The sequence below is a fragment of the Ailuropoda melanoleuca genome, chromosome 16, assembly GCF_002007445.2.
Source record: "Ailuropoda melanoleuca isolate Jingjing chromosome 16, ASM200744v2, whole genome shotgun sequence".
NCBI lineage: Eukaryota > Metazoa > Chordata > Mammalia > Carnivora > Ursidae > Ailuropoda > Ailuropoda melanoleuca.
The window spans coordinates 19,261,082-19,274,184 of record NC_048233.1 but is presented as its reverse complement, the minus strand read 5'-3'; the positions used below and the strand labels follow the sequence as shown (position 1 = coordinate 19,274,184).

Below are 13,103 nucleotides of genomic sequence, written 5' to 3'. Positions count from 1 at the left end.
GAGGCTGGAGAAGAAGGTGAGGACCCAGCTGGGAAGCAGTATTTCCAGTGGAAAACCAGGTGGATGTGGGCAGACGCCGTGGAGGACGGGCCTCGTCCCACATGGCTCTGAAGGTCATTGTGAAGGAGACACTGCAGCCTGTGACAGAAGGGGACATTCCTGGTGGCTGCTGGTGTCTCAGTGTCATTTTTCTGTGTGTTTGTTACAACTAGGTAGCAGAGCTCCCAGGAGCACCCCCAGCCTGGTGCTGGAGGGGAGGCCTGGCATTTGCCTAAAATACTTGGTCAAGGGGTCCTGCCCTTGGGGAGCTGACAGTCCCCTCCCTGCTCACTCATATGCATAGTAACCCAGTGACACTCACCCAGCACAGACCCACAAGTGCAAAGGACCAGGTGAATTCAGAATCAGAACCAGTGAGTTCATCAAGGAAGGCTGCCTGGAGGAGGAGAGTCCTGAGGGGATGTAGAAAGAGAAACCCAGCAGGGCAGGGATGGAGGAGGACAAGAGGAGGAGAACCTCCCTCTGTTGCTTCTGAAGCAGGATGAGCAAACCAAAGCCAGGCAGGAGCCAGCTGTGCTGACCTGGAATAAATAGCTGGATTGGGGACCAGCATGGAGGGAGGTGGAGGGAGGAGGATCATGACACCCAGCATGGATGTAGTGAAGTTGCTGGGAGATGTTGGGGCCCCTGGAGGGAGCCCTGAGATGTGTTGGACAGTGGTGTGTATGTGCACAGCTGTCTGGAGACGTGTGTGCCCAAGTGAGCATGTCCTCTGTGTGTGTGTGTGTGTGTGTGTGTGTGTGTGTGTGTTGAGGGGAGTGAGATGTACATCCAGGTGACATTGGCCTCGTGTTCAGAGCTCTTGTGTGCCCATCTGTGTGGGTGATGGCATGTTGGTCAGCGCCTTTGTGCATTTGTATGTCTCCATGTGGTCATGTGCGGATGGTGTCTTTGTTGCTTTTTTGTGTATTTTATTTGGATGCATGGAGTGGCAGGGATTGTGTGCAGGGAAGCGTGTGTGCAGGGATTGTGTTGTGTGTGTGTGTGTGCACGCATGTGTGTCTGCAGAAGGGGTGGTGCCTGTGGGAGCCCTGGCTGCCCAAGCCTCCCCTGCTGTCTCTCCCTGCACAGGCTCCATCTGCCCCGCTGAGGTCCTGACAAGGAGGTAAACAGCAAAATGACGAACTGCTTTGCCCACAGAGACCAGAAACACTGCTAACCATGTCAGACTCTTCCTGCAGGGGAAGCTGACACGAAGGGACAGAAGGCCAACAGACAGACACCCAGTCCTGCAGGCACAGGCTGCTCCTCGGAGCAGGTGCTCACACGCACACACTCTCAGGCACCCACAAGCCTACCAGACACAGAAGGACACACACACACTGGCTCATGACCCCCTTCTCCCCATCCCTCCTCTGAGCTCTGAGGTTCATTGTTCCATCACCTCCAAAAGCCTGCCAGGATTTGGGGCAATGGGGTGGGTGCCCTCACCTGTACCTCAGAGCCAATCACCAGACAATTGCTCCTTTTGCCTTGGACGTGTGTGTGTGTGTGTGTGTGTGTGTGTGTGTGTGTTGGGGAATGTGTGTGAGGGAGGCAGAGGAATGGAGGACGCAGGGTCTGCTGGATGCGGGGTCACAATGTAAAATGTCCAGGGTTGTAGCTCCATGGTGACCCTGGGCTGGTCGGCACGACACTGGGAGCGAGGCTGACTTCCTGGCCTTGATGTGTCTTCCTAGGCTGTGAGGACGACTGAGCCTGGACTGCACAGGCTAGGGAGCCACGGCTGGGGGGAGACAGCTGCCGGGCCTGGACAGGTGGGGAAGCACAGACAGGTGCCCCTCACCTGCTCTGTGACTTGAGGCCAGTGCCTTAACCTCTCCATGCCTTAATTTCATTACCTGTAAAATAACAATATTAGTGCCTGCTTCTGTAGCCTATTGTTAAGGATAAAATGAAATTTATGCAAAAGAACTGTGTACAGTTTTAAAGATTTCTAGGCTCTGCCTCAGTGTGTTTCCTAGATGTGTGTCCATGGCAGACGGAAAGGATAAAGGGTTCAAAGTGGAGGAGAAATGTAACTACCAGCTCCTGGCTTTAATCACATGGTAACCCTGTATATTCTGAACTTTATTAAAATTCTAAGTGTCCACGAGAGTGGGATGAAACTGGTGGGTATTGCTCCCTGGTCTTCTCTGCAGGATTTCTGAATGGTTCCCTCTCCACCCTCCCTCCTGCTGCTACAGACTCTCTTTGGGCTCTAAGTGTCACCACACATCTGGCCTCTGCGTCCTTCAAATGTGTCTGCAGGGAAGGGGGCGGGGAGAACTAGCCCCCTTTCGATTGCTTGAGTTAATGTTCTAGGGGTCTCCCCTGGCCCTGAGAGGGACTGGGGAAGCTGGTCTTTGCAGAGCTCCAAGAAAGCCTGGGGGAAAAGGCAGGGTCCAGCTGCCCTGCTAAGTCTTCGTTTTTCACACACTTGGCTGGTTGCTTCATATCTGGCCCTTTAAAACCTAGATTCAAGCATGTAAACTGATCTCAAGGTTACTATTCTCTACTTTAGTTTCTTCTTTTGTGGGTTTCATGTGTGTATTTGTGGGGGACCTTTAGTGAGGAGCTGCTTGAAGGCATTGATCCTGACTGCTCAGAACGTGTCTACACTGTTGACCCCAAACTATGGACAGTCACTAGTAGGTTACTTTGCTCATACTGTGCCTGGTGCTTCTAGGTCCCAAAGCAGACACAGTCTCAACCCTTAACCTCTCCTCACCCTCCTCCATGGGATCCCTAACTTGTGTGTCCAGCACCTTCTCCAGGGCTTGTCAGCCTCCCTTGCATGCCGGCCTCAGTTTCTCTTTCTCCTTGGCCCCCACTCCCCTGCATGAGGTGAGCCAGGCTGCATGAACTCTGAGAAATTAAGGTTGAGCCCAGGCCTCACTTAATGGCAGCACTGTGGGGGGAAGGGAGAGGAGGCAGTGTCCATATCCATGCAGGGCCTCTGGGAGCCCCAGGGAGGCACTGGGAGGAAGTCTGGGGCAGCCTTGGCAGCAGCCTCGCCCTCTCAGCTTTCTGGGCCCTTCCAGCAGCAGCAGCTCCTGAGACGGGTCTGGGCTCAGCAGGAGTCAGGTGAGAGGGAAGAGGCTCCTGGAGCCAATATGCATCCCCCTCTCTGGCCTGGCTCCCCTCCTGCTGCACACCTGCCTCCTTCTCTCTCTGTCTGCTTCCTCCCCCTCCTCCCTGCAGCCCTGTCTGCTTCCTTCCATCTTGGCCTCCTTCACCTTCATCTCTGTCAGCACATCTCTCTGTCTCTGGGCCTGTATGTCTGTCCTCTGACTCCAGATGGTTTGTGGTCTGAGATTTCCCAGGACTGGGTCTGCCCTCAGCTCCCCCTTCTGGCTGCCTCCCTTCCTGTGTCCCTCCCTCAGTGTCTGAGGGTCTCTCTTCCCATCACATCTGTGTGAGTCTCACCCTGTGAGCCTTTCCGTGTCTCCCCCGCATGTCCTCCTGTCTGTCTCCTTTGCTGCCTCCCCCACCCCTGCTCCCTCTCTGCTCTCCCTCCCAGCTCTCTCTCTGCTTCTCTTATCTCTGTGTCTCTCAGCCTCTTCCCCTGTCTCTGGTTCACATCTCTGCCTCTTTCCCTCCTCCCTCCTCCCACACCTCAAGGTTCAGATGTTTCAGGAGAAATCACTTAGATGGGCCAGAACCAACAGGTCCCCCCATTTGTACCCCCTCTCCATGAGAGACTTATGGTCCCAAATCGGCATCCTTTGCATCCTCCCAGCCCTAGGCCAGTTCTTTTCCATACCTGGTGATTTTCTGGGGACCCTGGTATGTTCCTAACCTCCCACCCTCTAACCAGCAGGCAGTGAGTAGTACAGGGACAAAGGGGAAGGATTGCTCTTCGGACCAGATGCAAGGATAAACAGACCTTCCCCTGAATGTGCTTTTCTTGCCCTCAAGCAAATTCGCATCTGGGAAAATCCCCCCTTGAGACAGGGGAAGACAGCCTAGGACTGCTGGAACAGACACAGATCAAATACCCAGAAGTCCCTCCTCTCCTATTCTATCATGACAACCATCCTTCCAATCCTGCCTGTCTCCTTTGCCTCTAGGAATTCTGGCTCTGCAGTCTTGGCTGGTCACTCATCCACTACCCAGCATTGCAACTGGAACACAGGAGGTACTCAAGTAGTGCCCTTGTTCCATGCCTCCTAGAGACGTGTTAGGGCAGGGTCAGTGTGATTTGTAGGTTTTCCTCAGTTGGAGGTTCTTCTGGAAGCCTGGGGCAATTCTTTCTGTTCCAAGTTCTATACTCTGTCTTCGAATCATTCTTAGACTCTGTCCTTTAGGGACCTGCTGCTACCCTTCTCTCCCCTCCCTCCACCTCCACCCCAGTCTTTATGGAACCTACTTCAGGGTTCAGAGAAATCTCAGCACTATCTGGTAGAGGTAGTGGTACCTCTTTTCCTTGAGACCCATGGCTTCTTGGGCCCGTCACTTGTGCATTTGGCCCTCTGTCTCTAAGTAGACTCCTCCTTCTCCAACTCTGAGAAGCTTGTTTCTGGTTTGAAGGCTAATGTTCTGGGAAGGATGAGTCCTTCCTTTGGTCACTGTTTCAGGGACTTGGAAGCCCTACGTTTTTACGTCCAGAGCAGGAAGCTCTATAGGCAGAACCTCTATCTTTTCCTTTACTTCCTCCATCACAAGGCTCAATGCACAGTCAGTTAGAATATGCTATGAACACTGAGTGACTATCTCAGGAAATCCCTTAGGTGAAGCTAAGACTTAGCCCTTTTAGTTTTAATTCCTGGAGTAATAGGAAACAAGGGTGAGGGGGAAGGGATGGATGGTGGTGGTAGAAGAACCTAGTAGGAGATTCTGGGAGAGGCAGGTGGTGAGGGTGTGCTTCTATCCTTGTTTAAAGACCTCCTGAGGGGTATCTGGGTGGCTTAGTCAGTTAAATGTCAGACTCATGATTTTGGCTCAGGTCATGATCTCAGAGTTGTCAGATTGAGCCCCACATCGGGCTCCATGTTGAGCATGGGGCCTGCTTAAGATTCTCTCTCTCTCCCCCTCTGCCCCTCTCCCTGCTCATCCTCTTTCTCTCTCAAAGGAAAAGGAAGGAAGGAAGGAAGGAAGGAAGGAAGGAAGGAAGGAAGGAAGGAAAGGAGGGAGGGAAGAAGGAAGGGAGAAAAAAGAAAAGGAAAGGAAAGGAAAGGGAAGGGAAGGAAGAAAAAGAAAAAAGAAAAGAAGGAAGGAAAGAAATTCACTCCTGACTGGGCTCTGTAGCTGGATCTGGGACTGGACTCCAAATCTCCACAGGCTGTGGCTGACCGGGCTCCCTACACTCTCCTCCTGCCAGCCAGGACCTCCTCCATACCCAGGACCCTGGAAAGCTAGTTTACTTCTAGGTTCACATCTTCTTGCCAACAAAGCTTCCAACGAAGTTGCATTTAAGCCCTCAGTCAACCACCTCACCCAGACAGGGCCCCACTAGTCTTCCATTGCCCACCTGTAGCTTTTGTCCTGGATTCTGGCTATGCCACCTCCTTAACACTTTCCCACTGTTCCCAAAGCCATGACCTCCGCAAAACCACGCCTCCCGGAGGCTCCGCCTCCCTGAGTGCCCCTCCTCCAGCCACCTCTGCTAAACTTCACTCAAGTCCTAACTTGGCTTGGCCAATCCTTTCCCTGTCCCTGGGTTTGGCTTGCACTTTCTTCTCAGGTTTCTCTCCTCTGAGGCCAAAAAAGCCCATGGGTAAGTGATTTCTCATTTTTATAGCGTTGGCAGGAAAACTGAGACAGAGCCAGAGAAGAAGGTGGGGCTTGGAATGCCCCTGGCTGTAGAAACCCTGTGGGGTTTGAGCAGAAGGTATTTCATGGTTAGACTTTGGATTGGGGGCTGCAGATCAGAGGCCTTGTGAGTTTGGGAAATGCAGGTAGGTTTGCTGGGGTCAGAGAGATTTGGAGGCCTCCAGACCAGAGAAGTTCTCAGCTCTGATGAGCAAAATATGAGTTAGGGGAGTTTATTCCTTGCTGCTTCTCCTTCAGGGTCTTTCTCACCTGTTTGCCCTGTCCTCCTTCCTGGCATTTGCTTTCTGACCTGGTGCCGAGCTTGCTTTCTTCATCTTTGTCTTTCCCACGGGGCCCAGAACATAGTATGCTTAGACATATTCTTTGAATGAATGAAGATTCATTGTATGTATGTATGGCTCTGCTGCCTCCTTCATGTTTTGCCTCATTTCTCACTGGAGATTCTGAAAGTCTCTGTGTATATCTTCTTAGAGAGGATATCAATGTTCACTTAGCAGAATAGCAGCTCCAATTTCATAAGGCGGATCCCCATCACCAGAAAGGACCTGAGGCGATTCTTCCTCCATGCTCAAGGAGCTAGGTATCAACTTTTTGCAGCTGCTGAAGGTATCTCCATGCCTTTCTTATCTAATTTAAAAAAGCTGTGGTGGGGATGGAGTATTGGCCAGGTCAGCCTGTAGGAGTCAAGATTACCAAGTTCCCCTTGGGTGTGGCTGCCTAGTGGTCTTTATAATACTGGGTCTCCAGGAGGGAGTTTGCTGTTATCAGAAAACATGTTTTCAACTCTTCAGTTTTAAAGGCCTTTAAAGTCTTAAACTGTTCTCCTTCTCTCCCTTCCCCACCGCCATGTACACTGTGGGCAGCATCCCAATGCCAGAAGCACAGACAACACTTATTCATGTACAGCACCTGTTTTATTGATTACATGTGGCAAGTGTTGATTTCTAGGTTGTCTTTCTCTTGCCCTCCAGCAGTTCTTGGGCTGCTTCTCTCCATTATCAATTGATATGTCTTATCTGCTTCCAGAAGGCAGATTCATTTTAACCTTAGTTTATGCAAAAGCATGTGGAAAGGCCAATATCTGCTACCAAGTATAGCCCAAATTGATAACTATGAATTTTGGATTATATTCTTTTGGTTTATCCTTCTCTCTTTTTTCTTTTATTATCATAGAAATTACAAAGCAGAGTGGGGATTAGAAAGAACAAGCCTAGGGGCGCCTGGGTGGCACAGCGGTTAAGCATCTGCCTTCAGCTCAGGGCGTGATCCCAGNTGTGGAAAGGCCAATATCTGCTACCAAGTATAGCCCAAATTGATAACTATGAATTTTGGATTATATTCTTTTGGTTTATCCTTCTCCCTTTTTTCTTTTACTATCATAGAAATTACAAAGCAGATTGGGGATTAGAAAGAACAAGCCTAGAAATAGAAGCAGAAGCTCAGGCATTTCTCATTTGCCAGTTAGATCATCTTGTTTTGGTGTGATGGAAATGTTAAGAATTTCCAGAAGTAGATTCTGATCGAAACTAAACCTGTCAACGTGTCAAACCATGAATGAGGAATGTTGCATTTAACTGTCTTCTCTGCAGTTATCCCAGAGGGACTAAGAAAAGGCACCTTGTTCACAACATCCCAGAATGATGCTAGATAACATGGAGTCTATACAGCCTCCAGAGAAGCTCTGGTTATCTGATTGTTCACCCAAACAATGGTGCAATGATTCTAGTGTGGTGTGCACATGTAGCAGGGACTCCATAGGTATTGCGGGAAGGAAGTAAAATGTTTTTTTCTACATCTGCATAGATTTTTGTCTGCATTCGGGTGGATGGACTTGATCTATATACAGTTCGTCTGGTGTATGTTAGTCTCCATCCTGATGCATCTTAGTGACTTGAAATGCAGCCTCTGCCAGACTGGGATGGAATTTGAGAGGTGTGGTCCTGGGGGTGGTAGGGTAGGTAGGTGAGTTGGCAGAGATGGCTGTATTGCCTCTTGTTCTAGTGAGTGTACAGTTTGGGGGTTGCCCTGAATTCAAGTTCAAGTCTTGGTTGCACTTAGTAATTAAGGCTTATGATTGCCTGATTCTCATGGTTCCTTCCCATTCTGACATTCTACCCTAATCTGTCTTTGCAGTCCTTAATTTCACCAGGTTCCAGAAATGTGTCCTTTTTCTCCATATCCACTCTTGATTATCCACGGTAATGGTGGGAATAACCAAAATAGTGAATGATACTAAAATGACTTTTGCTCGAATTTTAAGTGATCCAGTCCTGCCTAGAATTAATCCAGAAGGTGAACAGCTTCGATGAAAGCAATCTGTCATCTCACTGTCCCATGGGTGGCTGTATGGCATCTCGTCTTTGGCATCTAGAGAGGGAGGTAGATGGAGGCATACAGTTTGTTCAGCCCTCATTGTATTGTCAGAAGAACCAGACACCTATTGAGGGCTCTGCAAAACTTGTTTTCATCCCTTGCTTTCAAACTCTGGAAGAGGCCTTTCCTTAGTCTGAGAACCCAACACTTAGCTAGGAGAACATGAATATCAGTAGGAAACATGTGAAATCACCACTTTTTCTAGGGTTTCCATATCACCCAGAATAATGGCCAAAGTCCTCACAGTGCCTCTCAGAATCTATGTGAAGATCTGGCATCATGCTTTCTCTCTGACATCATCCCCTACTGCTTCCCCCTTATTCACTGTGTCCTGGCCCAACAGACCTCCTTGTTATTCCTCCTAAATAGTCAAGTACCACTTCACGCACAGTAGGATGGCTGCTATTAAAGAACAGAGGATAACGAGTATTGGTGAGGATGTGTAGAAATTGGTATGTGCACTGGTTCCGTGGTGCATTCCTGTGAGAATGTAAAATGGTGTAACTGTTGTAAAAAACAATATGGTGATATCTTTAAAAATTACATACAACTATCATATCCAGTGATCCGACTTCTGGGTACATATCCCCATGAATTGAAAACAGAGACTATAAAAGATATTTGTACACCCATATTCATAACAGCATTATTCACAACAGCTAATAGGTGAAACAACCAGCATAGTCATCAGTATATGAATGGATCAACAAGATGTGGAATATACGTACAACTGAATATTATTCAGCCTTAAAGAGGAAGGACATTCTGACACATGCTACAACATGGATGAACCTTGAAGACATTATGCTAAGTAAAATAAGCCGGTCTGGTCATAAAAGGACAGTATTATAGGATTCCAATTACATGAGGTACCTAGAGTAGTCAAATTCAGAGAGAAAAAGTAGAATGATGGTTGACAGGGGCTGCAGGGAGGGAAGAATGGGGAGCTACTGCTTAATGGGTATGGAGTTTCAGCTGAAGAAAATGAACAAGTTCTGGAGATGGATGGTGTAGACGTCTGTACAACAGTGTGAAGGTGAGGCTATCTTGAACCATCTATTTTAAAAATCACAATACCCACTCTGAGCACTTCCTAACCTCTTCTTGCTTTCCTTTTCTCTGCAGCACTGATTACAAACCTAAAACAATGTATATTTTTATTACTTATTTGTTTAGTTTTTGCTTCCTACTGCAGGAATGTAAGAAACTTGAATGGAAGGATGTTTGTATTTTTCTTTGCTTTATCCAAAATGCTTAATATTTGGGGACCAACTGAGGGTTGCTGGAAGGAAGGTGGGTGGAGGGATGAGATAACTGGGTGATGGGCATTAAGAAGGGCACAGGATGTGATAAGCACTGGGTGTTATATGCAACTGATGAATAACTGAACTCTACATCTGAAGCTGATGATACACTATATGTTAATTAATTGAATTTAAATAAAATAAGACAAAATTTTTAAAAATATATTTGAGGACCAATTTATTTGTTGAATGAATAAATGAATGATCATGACTGGAAACAGCCTTCTAGAGAAGGCACAAAGAGAAAGAGAAAATGGTAAGATTCCATTCTTCATTTGGTTTTGTTAACTAAATTCTTTTACACTTGGATATGAGACTCGACCCCAGTGATCAGGTGGCATTTGCTTTGTTTATCTTTTTGTATATATTCCGACCCATTTGTGTTGGTGCACACATGCACCACACTTACTATTTTTTCAAGCTCTCTCCCTGAGCTCAATGCCTCTACTCTTGTCTTCCTGACTGCCCACAGTGAGTTGCAGGGATGCTTGAGTTAGGACTTCAGAAACTCTAAGGAAACTCATCTTACCAAAAAGCTTTACACTTCTGTGTTTGGGAGCTATTGGTTTGATTGGGTCCAGAGTTTTCATTGTCTGGAAATTTAAGGAGGATGAGAGAACTTATATAATTTGGGATCATGAAGTTGCTGTATGTGAATACGAAGGGATTGCTATAATCTCTGGAGATGTTGCATTTATTTACTTATTTATTTATTTTTTAAAGATTTTATTTATTTATTTGACAGAGACAGAGACAGCCAGTGAGAGAGGGAACACAAGCAGGGGGAGTGGGAGAGGAAGAAGCAGGTTCATAGCAGAGGAGCCTGATGTGGGGCTCGATCCCATAACGCTGGGATCACGCCCTGAGCCGAAGGCAGACGCTTAACCGCTGTGCCACCCAGGCGCCCCGAGATGTTGCATTTAAAGTCCAATTTTTAGAAACTTTGAGAACTTGAAAATAATTATTTAACAGCTTCATTAGCCTTTCTTTCAAGTGTATATCAAACTTCTAGCAAAGCAACTGGTATCCAAACTCTCTTTGAAACTCTTCAGGAGAATCCATAGGGCCAACTTCCTGATCGGCAAGAGTGGTGACACCCAACCACAGGAACCAGTGGAACTTACAGTCTTGGAAAAATGTTTTGAAAAGAAAAGGTCCAAATGAAGGCTGAACACAATGACCTCCAGGACAAAGAGAGTGTGTGGGGCTGGCTGGGAAAGCAAGATAGCCTGCAATTTAGTACATGGGTGTTGGATTTGACAGGAGTTCTTCTGGTTTGGAACTTTGTTTTGGAGTTTGGAATGATCTCAGAGACAGAGAAACACAGGGAGGAGAGGGAGGGAAGTGGAGCCAGGGACATTATGGAATTCATACAAACTGGAGTCGTGTTCCCTGGCCCCTCTTTGTATTGTTTCAGCACCTCCCCTGAGTGAGCATCTCCTTTGGGAGAGACTGTTTCCTAATTAAACTGAGATTCATAGACCCAGGGCCCTCATTGAGAAATGTTCTCAGGAAACAGTCTTGAAATAGATGCTTATGCATGTTCTAGTCTCCAGTTTTCACCTGGGATTGGCCCTTTCTTTCTTCCAAAGGAAAAAAAATCCTATTTCGAGGAATCTCAAGATATAGTAGTCAATCAATACATCTATATATTCACTTTCTCTGTCCTAAATGTCTCTTATGGTTGCATGGTAAAATTATGGGCAGATCCTTATCCTGGGGAGTGAGGGTTTAGTGTGGGAATGTGGAAATCAGAAGGTACATGGATCCTTGTCCTGTGCTCTGGAAGCTTTTAGGCTGTAAAAGAATTTAAGTGACAAACAAAGGACACCAGCAGACAGAAAGGGAAAATTACCTCAGATGAGCATCAGGAAGACATGTAAGTCCTGACAGGAAGGGGAAGAAGGTTGGAGATGGGTATCAGTTAGGATGGCTTAGGAAAGTCTTCCTAGATGTAGAAGGAAGGTTGTAGAATAGGACTGAGAGGACCTAGAGGGTCAAGACTGGACAGAAGGAGTGAGGAGGGTGCCCCTGGCAAGACAGGTAACTTATCCAGGCCAAATCCTCATCCCAGGAAGGGTAAGTCAGGATGTGAAGAGCTGAATTAGGAAGGAGGTGATGGGTCTGAGGGGAGAGGAAAATTAGGGCAGGGCTCTGACAGCTGGCTCGGAGAGTCTACCTTGAATAGAAACCATTGGAAAACTTTCAGAATATTTCATGGAAAAAGGGCATTTCTGAACATGGTGTTTGAGAACCATGTTTCTCTTTGTTGTTATAAGCTGGATCTGTGGTAGGCTCTCTCAGGATTCCCAATCATGGGTTTGCTTTCTCTTCTGAAAGTTTGCTTGTCCATTCGTTTGTTCTGCCTGCTTCTGCTGGATTCATAAAATAAGATTATTTAATGCCCAGATGTTCTGTTCTTTGGGTTGCTTCTCTGGTATCTTTTTACTTTGTAGGCACACTTTCCTCATCTTCAGTAAAAGTGGGAAGAGCATAAGGACCACCCTGCACAACACGGTTGAGGGAAACAGAAATGATCAAGTATTACCCCTCTCTGACCCTGCCATTCAGATGGTCCTCCTCTGGGATTCCTGCTCAGGATGCATGGATGGACTTCAGAAAGGTGTATGACATTTTTTTGAGGTGACCAACCTCAGAGGGGTCTGTGATTCAACACATGTGAAGAACCACTGTGTGTCTCTGTTGAGAAGTAGGTGGCTGGTGATGGTTCCCCAGAGAGAGAAATGTGGTACAAGCATCCTTAGTGCCAACTACAGGAGCCTCCAAAGACAGTTGAAGGAGCTGAAGGAGAAAGAGGAATTGGGAAAAGGGAAATGGGTTCAGAGGAAACTAGTAGGAAGGGTGCCTCATAGTCCCTTGTTCTGAACTGTCTTTCCTGCAGCTATTCCTTCTTTGTATTCTCCATATCCTGATGATTACAGGATTCTGGTTCCCCCTCATGTTAAATCTATCAGGGGCCAGCCATTTATCAGGCTCTACCAGGTGCTCTCACAACATTATCTCCTGCAATTCCTGTGTTGAAGCCACAGTGCACAGAGTGGAGTCAGTTCCTCCCTCAGTCATGGCGTGTTTGCACCATCGCTTCCTGTTAGGCCCCTTTTCAATGCATTTTATTTTCCCCTTTCATCCTTATCTCTACTCTCATTTCCCTTCCTCACTGGAGGCACTTGCTTTAGTGTATTTAACAAAGGCTCTTCCAGTCTGTGTTCTAAACGTGTAGTTAGATATTGTCATCCATTCAGCAAAAACAGTGCCATCTCTGTCAGGCACAGTTGTAGGTGCGGGGAATACAGCCNGCGGGGATTACAGCCAGGAGCAAAACAGTAAAAATAATCCTTCTTTCATGGAGCTTACATGCTTATGGAGTGAGACAAATCATGAACAAATAAATAAGTAAAACATGTAGTACCTTAAATAGTGACAAGTGCTATGGGAAAATGAAGGCTAGAGAGATGAAGTCTGTTGTGTGTGGTTAGGAGAGGATTGCAGTTGTATGTGGGGTGATTAGGAAGGCTGTGTTACAAACGTGCTATTTCACCAAGTGCAGTGAAGGGAGCCACCATGTGGATATCTGGGCCAGAAGTGTTGCCC

At 47.2% G+C, this 13,103-nt stretch overlaps 1 protein-coding gene across 7 annotated transcripts in view; it reads left to right on the top strand.

Annotated features, from left to right (window-relative positions):
• Positions 1 to 5,211: 5,211 nt before the first annotated feature.
• LOC100484662 (cationic amino acid transporter 3-like) overlaps positions 5,212 to 13,103 on the top strand; it is a 28,043-nt gene continuing 20,151 nt past the window's right edge. Inside the window, exons 1-2 of one of the 7 annotated variants that reach the window (XM_034646515.1) lie at positions 5,213 to 5,758; positions 11,948 to 12,116. Coding sequence is in view for 2 of the 7 variants with exons in the window: in XM_034646511.1 (XP_034502402.1) it covers positions 5,755 to 5,758 (4 nt within the window). In the remaining 5 variants the exon portion in view is untranslated. Of the gene's footprint in view, positions 5,873 to 8,846; positions 9,224 to 11,673; positions 12,117 to 13,103 lie in introns of those variants that run through there. The other 6 variants (XM_034646514.1, XM_034646511.1, XM_034646512.1 and 3 more) reach the window with 6 other exon arrangements.